Below are 23537 nucleotides of genomic sequence, written 5' to 3'. Positions count from 1 at the left end.
GTAAAGTCGCTGAACACTGGTAGTTCGGTCCGCGAACGGGCTGGCTGCATGGGCGTTTTCATGGTTTTCCCCATGTGTAATGTGTATACGAGCCAGCTTCCCTTAGAAAGTCCTCCACGAAGGCATCCCTCCCCTTAGGCAGATAGCCCTCATGTGCTTTGCCATAGTTAAATACACACATCATAATGATCCAGTTGGCTTGATATTGTGTGGGAAGGAAGTAAAGGGTCTTTCTTAATCATGATTTGTAGTGGTATGGGCTTATGTTCTTTACTAAAGAAGAAATGAAACCTTGTGATAAATTTCATCTGTAGAATATATCAAGAAATTCAAGGATAACAATATTAATCTAAATGTGAATTCTAATTTCTCTGTCTTAAATCATATTCATAATATTTATAATAATTATGTTTGTATTATATGCATTTTAGGCTTTATCTGTGGATTTAGAGCCAGTTATAAGAGGAAAGTTATAAACAGTTCTGTAACTGCGCAAGAATTGAATGATGCTGAAAAAAATCATCATTAGGTATATATAATCATAATATTTTTTGCAAGGACATTCTCTATTTGCAAAATAAGAATTGTGTTCCTTCCAAAAGTTAGCTAAAATTTCTCTGTGTCCATTTTTAAAGAGGAATCCTTTCTAAGAGTAGGACTCGAACTTACAAATAGTAATTTTAAATATAATACAAAATTTCCTTATGTAATGCCAAAATATGTATGTACTAATTTAATTTTTGAGTACTGTTACATTAAATATTAAATCTTTGTCTAGAGGCTTTATTGCATAAGGTTTGCTTTAAATTTTAGGTTATCAATGAATAGCTATAAACGTTATCGATAGGAAATATAGCTAAAAAAGTTGTAAATGAATACATAGCATGTGTTAAGGTTAAACCAATTATATGTGAGCAACTGAGGGGCCATTTATCTAGTGAAAGAGTTAACTCAGACATTTAAAAGAAGATATATTAACTAAGTTAAAAGAAGATAATATTCCTCATTTATATGCTTTTTAGCAAAAATTGCAGCAGCTTTTCTTAGTAAATAAAACGAATTTATTCAGGTGAAAATATTAAATGGCATACATACATAAAGTTCTTAATTACAAATTTAAAAAAAAAATTCTACTTAAAGTAAAAATTTATTATTGAAAATGATGGAATAAATTTTTGGATAACTATTATAATTTGACATAATAAAAATTTGACTAAGTTTAGTGACAATTATAAAATTTAGAAAACCTCATTTAGATAAAACCATTAATAAGTTATTGCCTAAAAGCATGCATGCTTTGCGAGATTATTTTCATTTTAATATAACCACATATGACAAGGAACATGATGTTCTAACATATCATTAATGATCATGTAAGTAAATGATATTTTTATATACTATTACAAAATTTTAGAAGTCTTTGAATTTTTAAACTTTGTTCTCATTTTTTTCATTTGGAGCTGAAACCTATTAATCTCTTCACTCTGAGCATATCATATATGATGCACTTTTTTCAAAGACCCACCATATAAAAAGTGGTATGGTAACAAAATGTCATCAGTGGCTCAGTATATCACACTTGATATGCTAAAACAACACATTTTATTTGAAATTTTAAAAGAAAATAAATGTTGCTAGGGAAAAAAACTTATATTCATGAAGTGACTTAAAAATTAGGCTTGCTGTTCTGAGAATTATTTGCAAATTTATTCCATAAATGTAAAATCAGCAATGCTAGTCAATGTATTTAAGATGTTTCACTCAGTGAAAGTGCTTGTGATTCTTATACGTATGGTAATGGGTTATAATATGTATTTAACTTTTGAACTCTGGAGTTTTTAGCTTTGTTAACATATAGACATAATTTTAAAGTATAATCATTAACAGTAATATTGCATTCCATCTTATTTTTAGTTTTTACTTTAAATGGATCAATTAAGATTTCACACACATATATATATATATATTCAATTACTCTGTAAAAGGATCCAAATATTTTAATAAAAAGCAAATTTTATAAGAACTCCCTCCCATATCACATTTAACAATAAACAGTATTTAGGTGCAAGAGGTGCTTAAGTTCACAGCTCCAAAGTCACAGGCCCATAGGAGGATTTCATTCCCCCTATGCTAGATGTGAAAAGGTTTTGGAAGAGAAAATGGATCATAATTCAAAATTTTCAGCCACTAACTATTATTCACAGCATAAATAAATTCATATTTCAGAAATTTATAAATAGTAAACTGTGCTAATAAATTTTATCGCAGGTTATCTCAATAAAGATAAGTGCAAGAGGTGCTTAAGTTCACAGCTCCAAAGTCACAGGCCCATAGGAGGATTTCATTCCCCCTATGCTAAATGTGAAAAGGTTTTGGAAGAGAAAATGGATCATTATTCAAAATTTTCAGCCACTAACCATTATTCACAGCATAAATAAATTCATATTTCAGAAATTTATAAATAGCAAATTGTGCTAATAAATTTTATCGCAGGTTATCTCAATAAAGATAAGTTTAAAAAAATAGACAGAAAGACAAAGTAGTATCTGGAATACAACAGTCAAACAATCAATGAAGAAAAACAAAAAAGAAACAGTGAGAGAAAAATATACTAGTTTTACTTACTTCTACAGGAATCAGTAATGTCTTGCCAAGATGTTGATTATATTGCAAACACCATGCTTCTGTAAACCCATTTTGACAGTATTTTCTTACAGTTTCAGGGCTGAGACGAACCCAGACACCATCATCATTTCGAAGCTATTGGTACATCAGGTTTTTTTTTTTTAATTTTATAGAACTTAAAACCTTTTTTAAAAACTGAATTAAAATGTTTATAGAAATTAAAAATAATACAAAAACAACGCAAGTTTAAGCTGTTGTAGAAACTTTTCGGTGAATAATTTGCATGAAAAAAGATCTCTTAGATGAGCTTTTAGCAAAAAATAAATTAATCTATGTAATAAACTAAAAAACAATATTCTGAAAGAAAAATTATATCAATAATACAGTATTTTCTACTTAAACATATTTTTAGAGAATAATAGTAGGACATAATAAAATATACAAGGAAATATTTAAAATTTTAATATTTCAAATCATCTTTCATATACAGCGATTATGCTTTTAAAAAAGATTATATCAATGTTGACATTCAGATGTTAATGTAGTTTAATTAAGGAATTTGGAACAATTAAATTAGAGATTTTGAATTTTTAAATATTAAATTACTGATTCTAAAATGATTATGATTTGATTATACTATTCATAAATTTATTTATTGCATAAAAATAAAAAAGAAATGGAAATTTAACAAGGTTTTAAACTTGATTTGATATCCTGCAAGTGAATATACATTTTGAAAGAATATATTTCAAAACAAATATATGATGGTTATAAATCAATGATTCTTCTTTAAGAAAGTATTTATTTTAGATCTTTCAGATCAACTTAGATAAAAACACCTGTATATTACATAAATTTTATTGAACACATATAAGGTTATGAACAGAAAAAGGGTAACTTTAATGTGAATATCAGTAGTAATTATAAAATATCATTTGCAATAAAGAACAAAATGCAGTATTTCATTAACCCTCTAGGGGTTATGGACGTAAAATTCGATATAGAAGGGTGACTTTCTTATTCGTTACACATGAAAATTTCTGTCAACTTTTAATGTATTCAATTTCAGGCTGGATGTATACTAGAAGTAAAGGAATCAAGGTACAAAGTGAGAAAGTTGTTTTTTAATTATAGTCAAGAAAATACCGTTTATTCATGACATTTTGAAGGACTTTGAAATTTCAAGTCTAACCCGTTATGTTCAAAGGGTTAAAGTGTACAATAATGTCACTCAAAGTGTATGAATAAAAATAAAGGTTGTGAATATGTGGCACATACTATATCACTATTGAATTAAAAGAGTTCCTGCATATAACAAAAACTGCATATAGATAGTCAATCATGAAAAATTTGAGCATCTAGTGATAAAAGAATAAATTCAAGAACGGATATATAAAGACAAAGAAAAAAATGGTTCTCATTCTAATCAACAATGATATTACTGCAGAGATAAAAAGGACAGAAATTAAATTTGTGAAATAGCAAACATCAACTAGCAACATTTTGAGCCCAGCACCCTAATAAACAAAGCATTACAAATAGCTGGCATAAATTATAAATTAGCATTGAAGTTACACAGGATATCTAAAATATTGTGATAACGTTACATGCATACTTGGGAAAAAAGAAAGAAAAAAAAATGCAGGTAAAAATAATCTCAATTTACTGCTTCATTCAGATACATGCAATTTATAAATCTCATAACATCATTTCCAGATAAATGAAAGCAATAACTTCTAGAGATGATATCTTTCTCTGGTATTTTATACAAGTGTGATTCAAGTGAAGACCTTAATTATTTATTATAGGTCAAATAAGGAAACACAGAAAAATCTATCAAATATATATATACACTCATGTCCATAAATTAAGGATAATTCAGAGTCACACGAAAATCGAACTCTAAAATAAATATATCACCTGTAAAATCACTACATACATCTTCAAGAATCATATGCAAATTTCAGGAAGTAACCAGATGACACCGATGGTACGTCACAATGACGAGAGTGTAAGAGAGTGATATATAAGGAATACAGGCAAAGAAGTAAAATTGTTCGCAGGTGCTTTATAAGCATTTCAGTGCAAAAACTGAATAGTTATGACACAAAGGACGCATTTGGATGATTTTTTACGTGGTAGAATAATCGGCCGTCTGGAATAGGGGCGTATCCAACTGGAAAAATCAGATGAACTTGGAATTGCCCAGAGTGTCATCTCCAGGCTTTGGCAACAATTCCAAGATGATGGTAATGTGAGTAGACGTTACAGCACAGGTCGCCCCAGAGTTACAACGCCGAATGAGGACTGGTATTTGGCAGTAACTGCCAAAAGAAACAGGTGGAGCACAGCCTCAGACCTGTCTCATCAGCTCTCTTCAGCCACTGGTACGACAATTTCAAGGCAGACCGTGTACAGAAGCTTAGGGCAGATTGGTCTATATGCTCGTAACCTGTCAGATGCGTTCCACTTTCTGCAACTCACTGTCGTCTGCGGTTAGCTGGGAGTAGAGAGCATGCATTGTGGACATCGCAACAGTGGACTTGTGTGATGTTTCCCGACGAGTCCAGATTTAGCTTGCAGTCTGATTCTCGCCGGACTTTCATATGGAGAGCTCCAGGTACCCGTTACCACAAAGAAAACATCGTTGAACGACACCGTTACGGTGGTGCAGGAGTCCTCATTTGGGCTGGAATTATTCTGGGTTCCAGAACTGACCTGCATGTTCAAATTGGAACCATGACAAGCCAAATCTATCGGGACGTCACTCTGGAACAACATATACGTTTGTTTCGGGGCGCCATGGGCGCACAATTTATGTTTATGGATGACAATGCCCGTCCTCACCGTGCAAACATCGTAAGCGAATGCCTTCAATCGGAGGATATCACCCGTATGGACTGCCCAGCATTCTCACCGGACTTGAACCCAGTACAGAAGTATGGGACATGCTTGGCCGACGAGTTGCAGCCCATCAACCCCCTCCTACGTGTTTACCGGAACTTCGGAGAGCATTGCTTTTTGAGTGGTGTAATATCCCCCAAGATCAGATTGATAATTTGATACTCAGCATGCCTAGGCGTTGTACAGACTGTTTTGCACCGTTTGAAGCATACAATATATTAACAATCATACCAACCATGTAATATTGATTTTTTGTAAATAGGTGTTTTTTTTGTAATTTGCTCCAGAGAGAAAAAATCGCTAATTTTTTTAATAATATCAAACATATAGCATCTTTTTTTGCTCTTTACCTTTTTTTTTAATAAATAAGCTTTACAAATAACTCAAATTTGTTTTGCTTCTAACTCTTCCTTTGCCTGATTTTGCATTATCCTTAATTTATGGACATGAGTGTATATAATTTTCTGCCATAGTTCTCATGATGTACAATGCATGTATTCCAGCATTCCATAAATGTATGGATATTCAATGTGAAGAATTCTTTTGGTTGTGACTATAACTATTCATGCACCATTGTTTTTATCTGCTTGGAAATGATTGCCCCCCACTATCTCTCTCAGCCATCAGAATGCAAGAAATTCACTGGGAGTGATGTCTAGAGAATTAGATGGATGTGTGAGACATTCAGATTTCATCTTTTGGATTGTGGGAATCATTGAACAAGGATGGCAGTAACAATACACCTGAAATTAAAAGCCTATCATTTATTGCACTGGATTGAAAGATAAAGATGATTTCAGAGAAAACCTTTAATAATAATTAAAAAAAAAAAAAAAAAAAAAAAAAAAAATGATGATTTTATTTCCTTTTTCATGCAACATTCCAAAATTATGAAATTTGCAACCTTGAAAGCAGGCATAACTTTTACTATGACTCTGGTTTTCAAATTTCCTACAATGCTCACACACTTTCTGCAGTTCCTACAATGCATATGAATTACAATACCCTACTTTCATTCAGCAAGAAATTAGTTTTATACCTTCACTAGTCAAAAAGTGGGTAACTAATTCCTGCTCTAATGCAATGCATGTCAACAATGGATAAGCAATATCTGCACTAATTTCGATTACTTCTTTACTAATGCAGCATCATACAGTAAACTAGTGGTAATATTTTTAGCCACAAGGATAACTTCTGGCAACTTATAATTCAACCATACAGCCTTTCGAATTTTATTGCAATTTTAAAGTTTTTTAAGGTTTTTCATTTGAATCATCAATAAAGATCAAGTGACTTGAAATTCACTGACTTTTTCCTTTTATTGCCATATGTAAACAAATGTGTATCAGAAACCTTTACAACATACAAAAGTTCACTGCATGAATTCAGTTAGCTTTTGACAATATTCCAAGTCAGATAGACAATAATCCAAGAATGCAAAACTTCTCTCATAAAGGTGAATGTTAGCAATTTAACTACTTGTTATGAAGTATACCATGTGGGGAACAGCATGAGACATTCAAGGCTCTGTATGTACTCTCAAATACTGTCTCTATAAACACCCACTTATAATACACTGGATAAAGCAAAATGATATGTAATACTTCCACTGTATGTATTGTGTTTTGTTGTCTAATATGTACATGTCTGTTATTAACATCATAGTCAAAAAAGCTCTGTTTGCTCACCACTTAGGAGATCTTTTGCATTTCAATTAAAATTACCAACAAGCACAAATGAGTTTTCTGGAAGTTCATTACTTTTGCCCATTTGCTTCTATTTATTCGGTATCTGTGTGGTTTTTCTCATATACCTGATACTGTAAGCATCTGTGTGAGTCTAACTGTGATATACTTCTGTATTTATATTTCCTTCTCTCCTGATCTACACTGGAGGCCCATGACTAATTATAAACTTTTTTCACTTTTTTTCGGGGGGGGGGTTATAGAAATTATGTCATGAGACTTTAAAATCTCACAAATCTTGAATGAAATGGTGTATTATAATGATTCCAGTGACATTTGGTTTATTCTACTATGCAACTTTGCCCCACTTTTTCTGGGACACCTTGTTTTAATACAGTAATGCCTAGCTAATGGAATCTTTAAGTCAAAATAAATGGACTATCTATAGCCCTTTTCAGGCTTAACAAAAACTATATCTTATTTCATTAATTCAGCATCATGCACACAAGCATGCACTATAAACTACTTTTTAACAGAGTAAACAAAAGTATCGTTGTTATTATTTTGAATGATAATTTTTTAAATACCAAATAGAAGTTTTAAGCATTTATTTTGCCTCATACACATTTCAACCATACATATATTATTTCACAAATACATATATTACAACAATACATATATTATTTCTCTTAACAAATATGACACAATGATGGACTGTTACATATAAATTAAAATCAAAATATAATTCTATGTACTTAAGTATTATCCCATCGAACATGAAACTGTAACCAAACAGCCCAATTTAGTGCCAATTATGTACACTGGTTTCCAAAAATCAAGGAAAAATCATATAAACAGTGATAAGTCATTCAAAAATAAGTAGGAACCTGTAGAAAACTTGAATATGTTATCAAATAAGAATTGCTGAGTACTATACTATGCAAATTAGTGGAATTACAACCGAAATAGGTCATCTGTGATTAGCATAAAATAGCATGTTTCACAGCAAGCCTGCAAATTTCACTGTGATGCTGAGATAAGAAAGCTGGGATGGCCAATTTATAACAACGACCTCTAGGCATCATTTGCCTGAAGAAATGTGATGGAGAGCTAATGGGAGATTAGAGGCAGAACAAAGTCAGACAGAAGTCGCCAGATGGCTACATGTGAGTTGTTCTGTGGTTCACAGACTTTGGCAGCAATTTTGAATCACAAATTCAGCATCCAGGAGGTTTAGCCAAGAACACCCAACCACTATGACCAGCACTGACGACTGATATTTTTTGTTATGTGTACGAAAGAATAGAACCTCAGCTCTGACCCAACTCAGATCCTCCCTTGCTGCAGCCACTTGGAAGGTTGGTGTCAACCTCAACTTTGCATAGAAGGCTTCACAAAGGAGGTCTGTAAGCGAGGTAACCAGCCTTTCGCATGCCACTCATGTCATCTCCTAGAAGGGAATGTTTGAGGTGGGCACATCAACATGTCCACTGGACAGCTGATAGATGGAGGGGTGCTCTCTTTACAGATGAGTCTGGGTTTAACCTCCAAAGTGATAGTAAGCATTATTTGATTTGGAGGGTACTTAGAACCCTTTATCATCCATTAACCTTTTGAAGACGGGATGGCCATTATAGTGGCCATAAAGTTCTCTCTGTGAAAAGACAGGGTTGTCCACTTTAGTGGCCATGTGTTTTTTTTCCATTTTCCAGGCTGAAAAGTGGCGTGAAATGTCGAATTTGACGTCCCTGGGGTTTTAACCATTTATCTCTTTCAAAGGTCTTCCTTTTGCGACATAGATGCACCCCTCCGAGAATCCATTAAACTACACACAAGAATCTTTGTTGCAAATAGGAGGTGATTTCTTAAAGGGGGGAAATCATTCGGTTCAAGATTCCCTGTCCTTTGGTAGCTTTTACTGCTACCAAAGCCCCGGCCTCAAAAGGTTAAACATTGATGAGAGAGATGCATACAGAGAAGGCAGTGTCTGTATTTGGGGTGATATCTCTTTGGGTGGATGCACAAACCTCTATGTGTTTCCATGTGGAACCATGAATGCTCTGGTCTATAGAGATGATATCCTTGATGTTTATGTGTGACGTCGATGCTAAACTGCACAAGGCTTGCATCACGGATGATTACTTTCTGTAGCAAACAATTCGGCGCATGGAGTGGCCAGCTTGATCACCGGATCTGAATCCTATTGAGCACGCTTGGGATGCTTTGGGAAGACATATAGCTGCTCTCAATCTTCCTCTTCAGACCTTTTCTAGGCTTGCAAATGCTTTTCAAGAGCCTATGGACACAGAGGACTTCTTATGGAACTGATAGACTGCATAACTGACAGCATCGCACATCGCTGTATGTGTTGTATTGTTTCTATGGGAGATCATACCCCATACAGAAGGTAACTTTCTTATACCAAACTGACACATCCGAGTTGTTCATTTTATACATATGCTAATTTCTATAACATTAATTGTCTGGTAAGTCTTTCACATTATCTTATACCTTACTACGTGTTATATACTGTGGGTCAGTTTCATTAAATTCTACATGTAACTTTTTGAGTAATCGTCATTTTTGTGATTTTTCCTTAATTAATTATAACCAGTGTATACATGTGATGTAACAATATTCATACCATGTTCGCCTTCATCTGATTTAACCACAATTAATTCTCAATAAGCCACCTTTTGTTTTTGTGAATACAGATATAGATTAATTGTTACTGCTATATTTAATTATTAAAAAAATTACTAAAATCTGGTATCTGCTTTCTACAGAATAGTATACAGTGAATTATTTTCAAAATTATGAGATCCGGTCATTTTAAAAAAATAATAATATGAACACAATACAATCTGCTGAATATAATCGACAAACCAGTCACACACTGAAACAGTTACTGGCAGAAAATTTGTACTTATAGCATTCTGAACAGGGCTTCAGTGAAATCGGAATGTCTGTCACAATATATTCATTTCCAAAATAGTAGAAATAAATGAAAACCTTTTCACAAAGCACAAAAATTAAGTGGGTCAAATACTGGTTATTCTTTATCAAATAGAGGCCTCGGTTCCTCCAAAATCAAATAGAAAAAAATGGCACAATTTTGGGCAGATCTCTGCCAATTTTTATGCTTGACAGGATAACACATACTGTTTTTTTTTCTGAATTTACTCCTATTCTTGCATAACTTGACAGTGTGTTATTTTCGCGAAGAATTTACCCAAAATCCAAAACTCATACATAAGATGAAATAGAGAAACTCCTCCTTAATGCTCAAGCATGTTGCCATGAAGGCAAAAAAAAATGTTGCCAAGCAGGTAAGCAGGTGAATTGTTTTCCAATCAAATCACTGTACAGCAAAATGGCAGATGCCAATTTTAACTCTGCTAACGCTATTTAAAGGTAACACATTTTTTTCACATTCATTCATTGCCTTGCATACAGTCTGTGGTATCTGTGCCATTTTAATTTTTGTCTGAAAGATGAGTGGGAAGAGAAATTCTTATACAGTAGATTTCAAACTACAGGTGATTGCGTTGGATGGAAATTCCAACAACAACATGGCTGCTCAGCATTTCTTCATAAATGAAAAACAAGCTCAGGAGTAGAGAAAGCAGGGTGCAAATTTTGACATCATCAGATTTTTTTATTTTGGTGACAACGCACCAAATCACCCATACAAACATTTTACAGAATAAAACAACTCATTTCCATAAAAAGAATACCTTATTTCATTTAAAATTAACGTTTCATAAATGTAACTTATACAAACTATCAGTTCATACACAGAAATATATGGTTCAATACCTATTTCTGAAAACACAGTTTTGTAGTGTTAGTGAAATAGCAATAAATTTAAAATTCATTCATACTTATAAAATGGAATATCCCCACCAAGTAATAATAATAATTCACATGGTAACAAATAATCCATTTTTACAGTAAAACCGAATAAGAATGCAAGTTTTAAAAGGTTTATTAATTAACAAACTTTTTAAAACCTTTAGCAAAAAAAAAAAAAAAAAAAAAGATATTTAAAGCACACTGCTTAAACTTTATCAACTGGAAAATGAATATTATATTTTTATATTTAGATGCAGCACATTTCCCTCTAAAAAACTAAAAATTTAAATATTTTATTTTATTTGCACATTTTGAATGCATTACCCGATCACTGAGGAATTACCCAATTAAGCAACATGAAGGTAAACCTTAAGAAGATATGTTGAATCTTTCTCCCTTATCTACCAACCCTTCCTACCATGACTTTTTTTATGAAGGACATTTAATTCAGACTACCAAAATTTCAAATATTTGGGTTTTAGAAAATTTTCCTGGAGATCACATATGAAGAATACAATACGTTGAGCATTGAGGAAGCTCTCTCTTAAAGGTTTTATCAAGTTCCAAGTAGGGTTGCTCAATACTCACATCACTTTTAAGACCTATATTTTATCTATTTTGACATACCGTGAACCACTAATCACTTCCTTTAAAGAAATTCTCAATAGTTGGGAAACCTTTGAGAATCAGGGATTGCATCTAATTACTAGTGCAGAAAAAATAACTAATATTGCGTGCATGCAGCTATGTAAAAATAACAGACCTATTAGTGTGATATCTGAGAAAGTTCTGTACTTCTTGGAGAGAAATTTATATGAACACAGGGATTCCTGTCCCTTTGGGATCAGGTTTCCTTTGGGCCTGAGCAGTATCTAAAGACACAAAGTGGTTTTGTGAGGAGGTTCCTAAGGTGATTTCAAGTTTGAGCCTTAACTTTGAGATTTAACATTTCTTACTAGCTTGTAACCCTGCTGAAAACAAGAGTTTCTCCACCTGCCTCAGACTTGAACAAGAAGTGTTTAAAACCAACAAAAATGAAAACATGCTCAAAGCTCTGACAAATGAAACTATAAATTCTTACTACTCAGAAGAAAAATGGTTGTGAGTGTGTACCAATAGTTCCAGAGTGGGTGATTTCATTAATGCCAGTGCAGGTGTTCATTGTAAGTTATTTTCTTTATACACACCCACTGGCCTATATGCAACTGCTCTTGATTGTGAAAATGGAGCAACTACAACTACATACCCGTCTGAGCATTTTTCAAAAGTGATCTTCTAATTTGATTCCAGAACTAACCTTTAACCTTACAAACTTTAACATTTAACCGCTCTTCAACTGTTGATTAACATTTCAATCTTCTTAACTAGTTCTCAAATATTAAAGAGGTTATACAATGGATTTCAGCCCAGTATGGAGTTCAGGTAATGAGGCCGCTGATTTCTTGGCTAAGAAGGGAGCTTCTGTCCTTTATACATCACAATCTGATCTTCCCTACAACTCCGTTAAGTCAGGATTAGTTAGGAGAGCACACAGAACATGCAAAGTTCCTTTTCCCAAGCACGTGCAAACAGAATTAGAAGGTTTAGAAAGATTCTTGAAGTACCCAAATGGCATAGAAAGAAATCCGTCGCATTGTTTCATCATACATCTGGCCATGATTTCTTTCATAAGCACCTCCAACTCAATATCACTCCTGACTCTCTTTGTCCATTATGCAAACATAGACTTGCCACATCTTCACCAATGCCCTACCCTTCCTCATATTTTGAATTAGAAACTGTTACTCTGGGCGAGGAACACTGAATTTATAAATATACTGATGTCAATTTTCTCGCCTTGTATTTTATTTAATGTTCAGTTTTGTATTTTATTTAATGTTCAGTTATCTTGTAATGTGCCATTAGAAAAAAAAAAAAAATTTTTTAATGCATCAGCTTATTTAGTTATTTTTACTACATTTCTTATTCTCAAAAAAGGAATGTAATGAAGATAGTTTTTAAAAAGTAATGATACAAGAATATCTGTTAAAGATGCAAATGAAATTCTCAAAGATTTTACCTCTTCCATAAAACTAATGGTGTCATTCACCCGCACAGTTCCTATCTGTTCACCTTGCAGAGATGGGTGGCTTCGTATTCTCAAGCCAGCACTAAATTTACCAGCAAATTTTCGTACCTAAATGGAAAACAAATATATAAACATAACTTACATATCCATATAATATATAAAACATATACATATATCTTATATAAACATAATTTACATATCCCTAATTTACAGTCATCTGCTATATTATATATTATCTCAAATTCAGCTTAGGAAACAAATAGTTATAGCAACAAATATAAAATTAGAAATAAAAAATATAACTTATGAAACTAGAATTAAAATATCTTTGTAAAAATATAATTAATAAAGATGAATGTTTTAAGTTTTATATATGAAAGTAAATTTTAGTGAAATTCAGCACAGGCAAAACACAATATCTACAATACAAAGTCCAAAATCCAGACATCCAATATCCAGAATGATCTAATATCCAGACCTCACACCACAGGCATTTTTTTTTAAATAAAATTTTGAAATGGAAAATACAATACTCCAGGAAAGGCAGATGTGTTGCAAAAGTGAGTATTTTTCTCATTAAGCAAGAAGCATGCAGGTGTTTGAAGACTTCGAACACCTGCTGGCTAGGGAATTTTATCATGGATAATAACAAGATATTGATTGATATTAGCTGCAACCACATTTTCAGTCTTGAGTAAATGGGTATGAAGGGGTTAATGCTTTTTAGATTTTGGACACTACAGATTGGGAGTTTCTCCAATTAATGGAATTGTGAAGAACTGATAATAAATGAAGATGATATAACATAAATTTCCCATTGAGATGACAATGCCCAAATTAGTAATCAACTAATGGATGGCAAAATCTGCAGTATTGTTTTAAATCCAGTGAAGTAACAAATACATTTCTGGGAATGAAAAAATATTGATTGACAATTTAGTGGAAATTGTTGACCCATCAATTGCAGAACTTGAACAATGGAACTTTTTTAAAAAAAGAAAGAAAGAAAGAAAGAAAGACAACACAGAAAAGCTTACACAATTTCTATTAAAAGAAATATTTAATAAAAACTAACAAATATTGAGCTTTTTTTGTAAATTTTGGTTCCCTTAAAGTTATAAAAACTTCATTATTCTATAAACAACCATTTAATACTTTTATAATTTCTACATGTTATCTTAACAGCTGTAAACTAATGATTTAAAATCTGGAAATTTCTAAAATCTGGAATTGCTGAATCCCAAAGAGTCCAGATCTCAGACTTTGAACTGTACTTGCTTTTATTCCTGCCCCGTAAGTAACACTAGGAATGTTAAAATAATGTTGTATAAACTAAATTGCACTGGATTTCTATCAATGCAGATTTCAGGTTTAAAGAAAGTTCATCAATTTCACTTCTTTGTCTGTAGATTAAAAGAGTCTGAAATTAACAACATCTATGATTGAAATTATAAATGCAGACTTGATCTGCATACAAACTTACATTTAAGAAATCAGAGGATACTAAGTTGGTGTTGGTGTATTTAATTATGGCAAAGCACACTAGGGCTATCTACCTAAGGGGAGGGATGCCTTCGTGGAGGACTTTCTAAGGAAAACTGGCTCGTATACATGTTACACATGGGGAAAACCACGAAAACACCCATGCAGCCAGCCCGTTCGCGGGATTCGAACCTCGGACTGAACTACTAGTAGAGGATACTAAGAAACAGAAAACTGAAATAACTATGCAACTGACAATTAAAAAAAGGTGGCATTTTTATTCATGCTATTAATACATATATGTATCCAAACATTAAATACATGACATTAGAAATGTCTTTCTTGACCTAAACTCATGTTGTAAGCGCTTATAAAAAAATCATCTCTTAAGTATGAGGTAAATTATAATAAGCAAATATATTATTAAAAACGTTATGCAACTTATTAATGGAATAAAGATAAAAGTTTTACAAAATTTATGAATTAGTTATACAAGGGTTGTTCAAAAAGTAGGTTCTGTAACCTTATAAATGGAGACAGATGTGGACAAAGATACATATTTAATAACGATTTACAAATATTACACTACTTTTTGACATATCCATGCAGCATTATTAAGGCATTTATTGTATCAAGACACAAAGTTTTGAATGCAAGCATAATAGAAGGTGGCCAGCTGTGTGGCTAGCCAGGATGTTACAGCACCTTTATTTCATCATTGTTATTTAAATGCTTGTCCCTCAAGAATCCCTTCAAATGCAAGAATATGTGAAAGTCATTTGGTGTCAAGTCAGGACTATACAATGGATAAATCATTAATAAAATAACACTAAAGCAAGCTGCATTTCAACTTGTACTATACAACTTTCCTCTGTTGAATTTTCTTATTTTCATACTTACATTCACTTTTTTTAATGGTACGTATACAAAGAATGCAAATCTTTATGCATACATTATAAGCTCTTCATCATATTTCACAATTATACAGAAAAAAAAAAAAAAAAAGGCTTTTACTCATTTAATCTATTTAGTAAGAGCTCCATCAAATGAAATTAAAATTGCACTATTTCATGCAGGGAAAAAGAGATTGGATTATTTAAAAATGGCAAAGTTAATAACAGTTTTCATAAATATGCCTTTCAAAAAACAAAAACAAAAACAAAAAAAAAAAAACTCTCAAGGAAAACTAAATTATCATGCCTCACAACAAGAATCATCAAAAATACTTATGTAGTTAACTTGTTTAGTTAGCTTAAATCATGAATTGATTTCAAGACAGATTTGCTAAGATGTTGAATACAACTTCATTTGTGCAGTTAACAAAATTCTGGAGAAAGAATTCTGGCAAATTATAAAGCCATCGCATGCAATTTTTTACATCAAGTCTATGATGGAAGTTTTTCCAATCTTTCGCAAAGCAAGAGAGTATAAGAATTAAATTTAATCTTATAAGAATTAAATTTAATCTTCCATTCTGAAATTAAATATAAAATCTATTTGGAACAAAAGCGATGTCTTAAGTTTATAAGCATTATGCATATTTAATTAGTGTTATGAAAGGAAATAGCCTATATGAAAGCCTGACAGCATAGAAAGCACAATTATTTTGTTTTATTTCATATTTTCTTATTTGCTTCACATAAAAATTACATACTTTTATTTTCTAAAATACATTAAAAACCTACTCGATTAGGCTGATGTATGGTTTTTGGAGTTACTTGCTTTGTGGGGATAAGAAGACCTTGTGGTGGCTCTTTAACTTCCACTGACTTCTGCTGTGAACCGCCTGAAAGAAAAAAAAAAAAAAAAATTAGTAAACATTTTCTGATAACTCAGTTTAACATCAATTTTTATATTAAAATTTTTAATATCAAATATAAAAAAATTGGTTTTCATACCCAGTTTAATGCAGTGCATTCTAAAAATATACTGATGCAATTTTTAATATAATACATTAAAACACTAAAATATACCATGCTGAATATTTGAAATTACAAATACTTTTTAAAAAAGTCAAATGGAAAGAGAAACCTGCCAATATAAAATTTAAAATTAGGCAAAAAAGCAGCCTGAGACTGGCACATATTTTGAATAAAACTCTATCAAAGAGAGATAGCACTTTTTTTTATCGCACAAACACAAAAATATTTTTTCAAAAATGGGAGAAACACAATCATTTTATATTGAAAGCAATGAGTGAAGTGAAGCAAAGGATTCTTTCTACTGCTTTTAGAATTCTAATATCCTAATTTTTCATGTTTTATCATCACTTACTTCAACAGATGGCACTACATATATTTTCACTTTGCCTTGTCCATTGCTTTCAATATAAAATGATTGTATTCATTCTTCGCATTGCTACGGTTACCAGAAGAAGTGAGTTGCAAAAGATTTTTTTTTTTTTTTTTTTTCAAATGCTTGTTTATTTACAGTGCCAAATTTAAAGGACCATGTAGAATTCTCTGCATGAAAAAACTTCAAACCACTCCTTTACATCAAGCCAGGCAGCATGGTGGAGAGATTTAAGTGCACAAATACTGGACCAACACTCTCTATTAGTATACTAGAGACAGCAAGACTGCAACAAAAAAACTGTCATTATTCCACGATACAGAAGTGCCAGTCATGAAAGCACTGGATTTTCTAACTGAAATAATTTTGGTTCGCAATCTTCATTTGCTGTGCGATCTGCTCTTTGGATGATCACTGGTCATGCTTTCTTCAAATACTTGGAGGATCTGCAGGTGCATTTAAATGTTCAATGGCTTTGCTAGGAAAAGGATCAACACAGCAACCAAGAGAATGAAGAGGAGATATAATGCTAAGTCCATGGAGAGGGAGTTCGAAGAAATAGATCAAGTCTGGTTGTGGAATCCCAAGAGATACCAAGGGATCTCAACAAAGTTTTGTCATTTTGGCGACACACTGCGTTTCTGTGGCAACCCTAAAGAATTTGTCTGTCACGAGGATCACATGCCCAGATGCATCATTACGTCTATGTCTGCTTTTCTGTTTGATAGTTAGTTGCATTTAAGATTTTGTAGAATAAGAAATGGCGTGTAAAATAAATGTTGGTGTTTTTAAAAAGTTTCGGCTCAGATTTTCGAACCTATGATTTACTTGTTAAGCAACAAATTTGGTGAGCCAACCAGAATTGATGTCACAGGGTGACATTATCGATTTCGACACTTGATAATTTACGAAAATAAGAGAAGTTCCTAGGTGCAAACATGGATGATTTAGAAACACTAAAACAGAAGCGGAAAGCAATTAGGAGTGTATTTACGAAAACAGCTAATAAGTTGGATGAACTGATACGATCAGAATCTCCGGATTTGGATGATTTAGAAATTTATTTAGATCAAATTTCAGAGAAGTATAAAACTTTACGAAATACGGATGACTCTTTTTTGGAACTTCTACAGAAAAAAGGCTGTACTGAAGAAGAATACGAAAGAGAATTTAGTGCAGCTCAAGAATATTACGATAAATTATCTACGTTGAAAGTAAAAGCCAACAGGAAAAAGGATAAGTGTTCACAGCCTTCTAACTGGTTCAACAAACAGCGGTTCTTCATCAGGAATAGTTACGGCTGCAAAACAGAAACTACCAGAGATCGAACTGGTGAAGTTCGATGGAGACTCCTGAAAAGGGTTGACGTTTTGGACGAGGTTTAGTAAAATACATGAAGATACTCGCATCGACAAGAGAGATAAGTTTCATTATCTACTACAATCTACGAAACCTGAGACAGCTCCAAGAGCAATAGTGGAGAGTTTTCCTGCTACGGAAGAAAATTACGAAAAAGCCGTGGAGTATCTCAAAGAATGATTTGGAAATGAAAATGTTTTAATTCAAATTTATGTTAGAGAGCTATTAAAACTGGTAATCAATGACAAACAAAAGATAGAGTTATTAACTCTTTATGACAAGTTGCAAACTCAACTACGTGCATTGGAATCACTCGGTTTAACTAAAGATAAATTTGCAGTTGCTTTATTTCCTTTAGTGGAATCAGCACTTCCTGCTGATTTAATACAAATTTGAGAAAGACAACGAGGTATGTCGCCTGAAACAACAGGTAAGAGTGATTTGGAGTCATTAATTGATTTTCTAAAAAGGGAAGTAGAAACTGAATTTAGAGTTAAAATTACCCGTGATGTTTTGGGTTCTGATAAAGTAAGTAATAAGAAAAATAAGTTTTTTGACCAAAACCTGTTGTTCCAACTGCATGTGATCTAATTAATGCAAATAGTAGTAATAGTAGTAAGTGTAATGAAAATTTTTAAAAGTATAAAAAGTCTGATACTTGTATTTTTTATGAAAAATCCCATTTGTCTGAAAGTTGTTAAGATGCATTTTTAATGAGTTTAGAATGTAAGAAAGATATCATTAAGAAAAAGAATGTTTGTTTTGTGTGCCTTAAGAAAAACCATAGAGCAAATCAGTGCACAGCTAAACATAGGTGTACCTTATGTAGAAATCGACATTTTGCGATTATGTGTCCTGATTTGCCTTCTAACAAAACAAAAAGTGTCACAAAGTTAGCGAATGACAAAAACAAAACAGGCATTCTTAATAACTATGTTAAGGTATCAGATGTATATCTTCAAACTTTAATTGTAAAAATTCAGAATGGTTCTAAAGAAATGTTTGTATGAGCAATTTATGATAGTGGTTCTATGAAATCATATTTATGTAATGATGTTACTCAAGGGTTAAATTGTAAGTGTATTGGTGAATCAAAAATTAAGCAATTTCTTTTTGGTGGAGTTGAGACTTCAGAAAATGTATATAAAAACTATGTTATTGAAGTAAGCAATATATATAGTAAATATAAGTGTAAATTAGAGGTACTTGGACAAAACAAAATTTGTTCTGAAATTAAGCAACTCCCATCTGGTTCGTGGTTACACGAACTTAAGTCACATGGTATCAAATTAAGTGATTTAGAAAATGGTACATGTAAGGTAGATAAAGAGATAAAATTACTAATTGGTGCAGATTTTGCTGGTAAGTTGCTAACTGGAAAAATTGTTCCCCTTACGTGCGGCGTCAGCACGGTGCATACGCAGTTAGGCTGGACTGTTATGGGTAAATTTATTGACACTGAACCAACTATGATAATACTGCATCCCTCCTAATTTCTTCTCTGTTAGTGAAGGGTCAATGTATAAGTGATCTCTGGAAGTTAGATGTTTTGGGTATTAGTGAACCTTCCGTAAGTAAAACCAAAACTCATTTACAGGAGGATACGCAAAAATATTTTGAAGACACTCTTACGGTAAATTCAGAGGGAAGGTATGAAGTAGCATTACCTTGGGTGTCGGATAGCTCGCTTTTACCCGAAAACAAAGTGATAGCAGAAAAATCTCTTGTAAGTACTAAAAGAAAATAAATGACTACGGGAAATTTTGACGCTTACGGAGACGTTTTCCAGAACTGGTTAGCACTCGGGATAATTGAAAAAGTACGGGATAAGAATAAATATAAGGGTGTACATTATTTACCTCATAGAGCAGTTGTTAAAGAAAATTATAGCACGAGTATAAGACCAGTGTTTAACGCACTGGACCAAATTTAATTGAAATTATACCTTCGATTCTTAATCGGTTTCGCAAGAATTACGTTGGTGTCACTTCAGATATAGAAAAAGCGTTCTTGCAAATATCTATAAGAGAAAAAGATCGAGACTTTTTTAGATTTATGTGGTTTAGTAGGGATAATCAAGAACAAGTTGAACTGTATCGGCATGGAAGGGTAATTTTTGGTATTACGTGTAGTCCGTATTTATTGGCCGCTACAATACAATATCATTTGAGTGTAGTTCCCGAAAGCTTAAGTCATACAACGGAGATATTGAAAACATCCTTTTACGTAGATAACTGTGTGGCTAGTATGAATTCAGAAATAGAAATGAGAAAGTTTGTAAATGAATCACAAATAATTATGGCTTCGGGTCATTTTAATTTAAGATTCTGGAAATCCAATACAAGAAGTGTTGTGCCAGAGGAAGATTCCTCCGCGGAAGGAGATGTGTCTGTTTCGGGCCTAGTATAGCATACAGTTACAGATACCTTATGGTGCAAAATAAGTCAAGATATAAAATTGGATGACCCAGTTACTAAAAGACTAGTTTTAGCAGTAGCTCATCAGGTGTTTGACGTTATAGGGTATACGGCTCCTGTAATGTTGATTCCAAAACTAATTTTACAGGAAACTTGGAATTAAAGGCTTAAATGGGACGATGTTCTTCCCAATGAATTAACCAAAAAATTTAGGTTTTGGCGTAAAAAGTTGTACTTGCTATCCAGTATCCAAATACCTAGATGGATAGGTCTCAGATCTATTAATGAAGCTGTGAGTATACATCTCTTTTGTGACAGTAGTAAAAGTGTGTATGTTGATTGCATCTTTTTAAGAGTACAGAGTGGCAAAAAGGTGAAGGTTAGTTTGATACATGCAAGATCGAGAGTAGCGCCTTTAAAACCTATTATGATTCCTTGATTAGAACTTCTTGCTTGTAATATTGGTTCTAGGTTATTGTCTTCAGTTATTAATGATATTGGCCTACATGTAGTTCGTATTCTTTGTTGGACTGAATCCTCGACAGCTTTAAGTTGGATACGCAACGTTGGGGAGCATTCGTTTTTAATCGTGTACAAGAAATCAGGTCGTTGACCTCCTCCACTGTATGGCGACATGTCCCTGGTAGTCTCAATCCTGCTGACCTACTTTCTAGAGGTTGTTATGCAGATCAATTAATAGAATGAAAATGGTGGAAGGGACCTGATTGGTTACGGGAAGATGAGGCAAATTGGCCTAAATCTAATGATGAACCAGATGAGGATTTGGTTAATTCACAAATATGTAAGACAGTTATTGTTACGTTGGTAAAGAATGATAATTGTATTGGATGGTACTATAAGTATTTCTCATCATTTAAGAAAATTTTATCATGGATATTCAGATTTTATAATAACGTACGCAAGAATAATAATAACAACCATTCTAAGGACTTGAATGTATCTGAAATAGAAAGGGGAGAAATAGCTCTAATATTATTAATACAAAAAGAGTCGTTTAATGGTGAAACAGATGATAAGCTAAGACGACTCAGACCATTTGTCGATAGTCAGGGTCTAATAAGAGCTAAGTCTAATGTTGCTTATTGTGACGACTCTAACAGCTTTAAGTTCCCCATCATATTACTTTCTGAGCATCCAGTAGTCAAATTATTGATATTAAATGCACACAAAGATTTGTTACATGCAGGTACTACATTATTGATGTCGCATTTAAGAGAAAGATACTGGATCTTAAAATCACGTAAAACTATAAGGAACTGTATAAGAAAATGTGTAACATGTCAGAGATTCAAGGCTAAAAGAATAGAGACAGTCCCAGGCGTTTTACCAAATGATAGGGTTCGTGATTCAGCCATTTTTAAAATCGTAGGATGTGATCTTGCAGGACCCTTGCATTTAAAGGATGGACGAAAATCGTATATTGTGCTCTTCACCTGTGCGGTTTATCGTGCTATCCATATGGAACTGGTTACCTCATTAACAACTGAATCATTTTTTCAAGCTTTAAAGCATTTTATCACACATCGTGGATGCCCTACCACCATATATTCCGATAATGGGACAAATTTTGTGGGTGCAGAGAGAGTTCTGCAAACCATTGACTGGGACTGCCTCTGCTCTAGGGCTGCTGAAAAGAGAATACAATGGAAATTTAATCCTCCATCCGCCGCTTGGAGGGGTGGATGGTGGGAGTGTTTAATACAAATTGTAAAACAAATATTAAGAAAAATTTTAGGTCGTGCTTCTCTTGGTTATGAAGAGTTACTCAACGTCTTGTGTGATTGTGAAAGAATTGTCAACTCAAGACCAATTACGTATGTATCTGACGATATTGAAGATCCCTTGCCTTTAACTCCAGAAAAATTTCGCCTGAAACTCCACAGTCGGGGGTACCTGATATTGACAATGTGGACAAAGAAAAATTGAGTAGAAGAGCGAAGTATCTCCAGAGAATGAGAGAATTGTTTGAGTGAGATTTCGCTCTGAGTATCTAGGGCAGTTAAGACAGCAGTCTACCAGAAATTATAAAAATAAACCTCTCTCTGTAGGAGAAATTGTCTTGCTGGAGGATCAAAATAAAAACCGTGCATATTGGAATTTAGCATGCGTTATTCGGGTGATCCCTGGTCGAGATGGCAACATAAGAGTTGCTCTTGTAAAAAGCAATAATTCAGAGTTTTTGAGACCAATACAGAGATTGTTTAGATTGGAACTGGATAATATAATAGATAATATTCAAAATGAGCAAGTTCCTTTCACTACCAGTAGTGGTATAGTTGTAAAATCACGAATAATGTAATTCATGTCTTTGAGTTATTATGATTTATTTTGTTGTGATATTATTGTTGTATTATTCATCAGTATTAATTTTGTTTTCAAGTAATATGATTTAAGTATTAAGTAATTTTCTTTGTTATATAACCATCCTTTTTATTGATATAAGTTTTATATTTTGAGTGTGTAGCCATCCACTCAAAAGGTGGGAGAATTGTGGTGACACACTGCCTTTCTGTGGCAACCCTAAAGAATTTGTCTGTCACGAGGATCACATGCCCAGATGCATCATTACGTCTACGTCTGCTTTTCTGTTTGATAGTTAGTTGCATTTAAGATTTTGTAGAATAAGAAATGGCGTGTAAAATAAATGTTGGTGTTTTTAAAAAGTTTCGGCTCAGATTTTCGAACCTATGATTCGAACCTAAACTGAATGATGCAGCACTGTATACTCAAAGAACACCTTCTACCAAAACTAAAGTAGTGCAGTACAAAAGGCTTGCACCCTTTTATGGTAATAAAGTTTAGTTGTCACTTGTCCTTGTCTTGAGGATT

General features: G+C 33.0%; 1 protein-coding gene across 2 annotated transcripts in view; it reads right to left on the bottom strand.

Annotated features, from left to right (window-relative positions):
- The window catches only part of hiw (MYC binding protein highwire), a 256065-nt gene that overhangs the window by 78416 nt on the left and 154112 nt on the right, over positions 1-23537 (bottom strand). For both annotated transcript variants that reach the window (XM_085813060.1, XM_085813059.1), the window contains exons 49-51: positions 16305-16405; positions 13129-13245; positions 2626-2760 (exon numbers count right to left, since the gene is read on the bottom strand). In XM_085813060.1, the coding sequence (XP_085669186.1) occupies positions 2626-2760; positions 13129-13245; positions 16305-16405 (353 nt within the window). The remainder of the gene's footprint in view (positions 1-2625; positions 2761-13128; positions 13246-16304; positions 16406-23537) is intronic.

This window comes from Stegodyphus dumicola, chromosome 3 (assembly GCF_044657685.1).
Source record: "Stegodyphus dumicola isolate Sdum_Otavi_A_Nest chromosome 3, ASM4465768v1".
NCBI classification, from domain to species: domain Eukaryota; kingdom Metazoa; phylum Arthropoda; class Arachnida; order Araneae; family Eresidae; genus Stegodyphus; species Stegodyphus dumicola.
The sequence above is the reverse complement of the archived record's forward strand: the minus strand, read 5'-3'. Positions and strand labels throughout refer to the sequence as shown.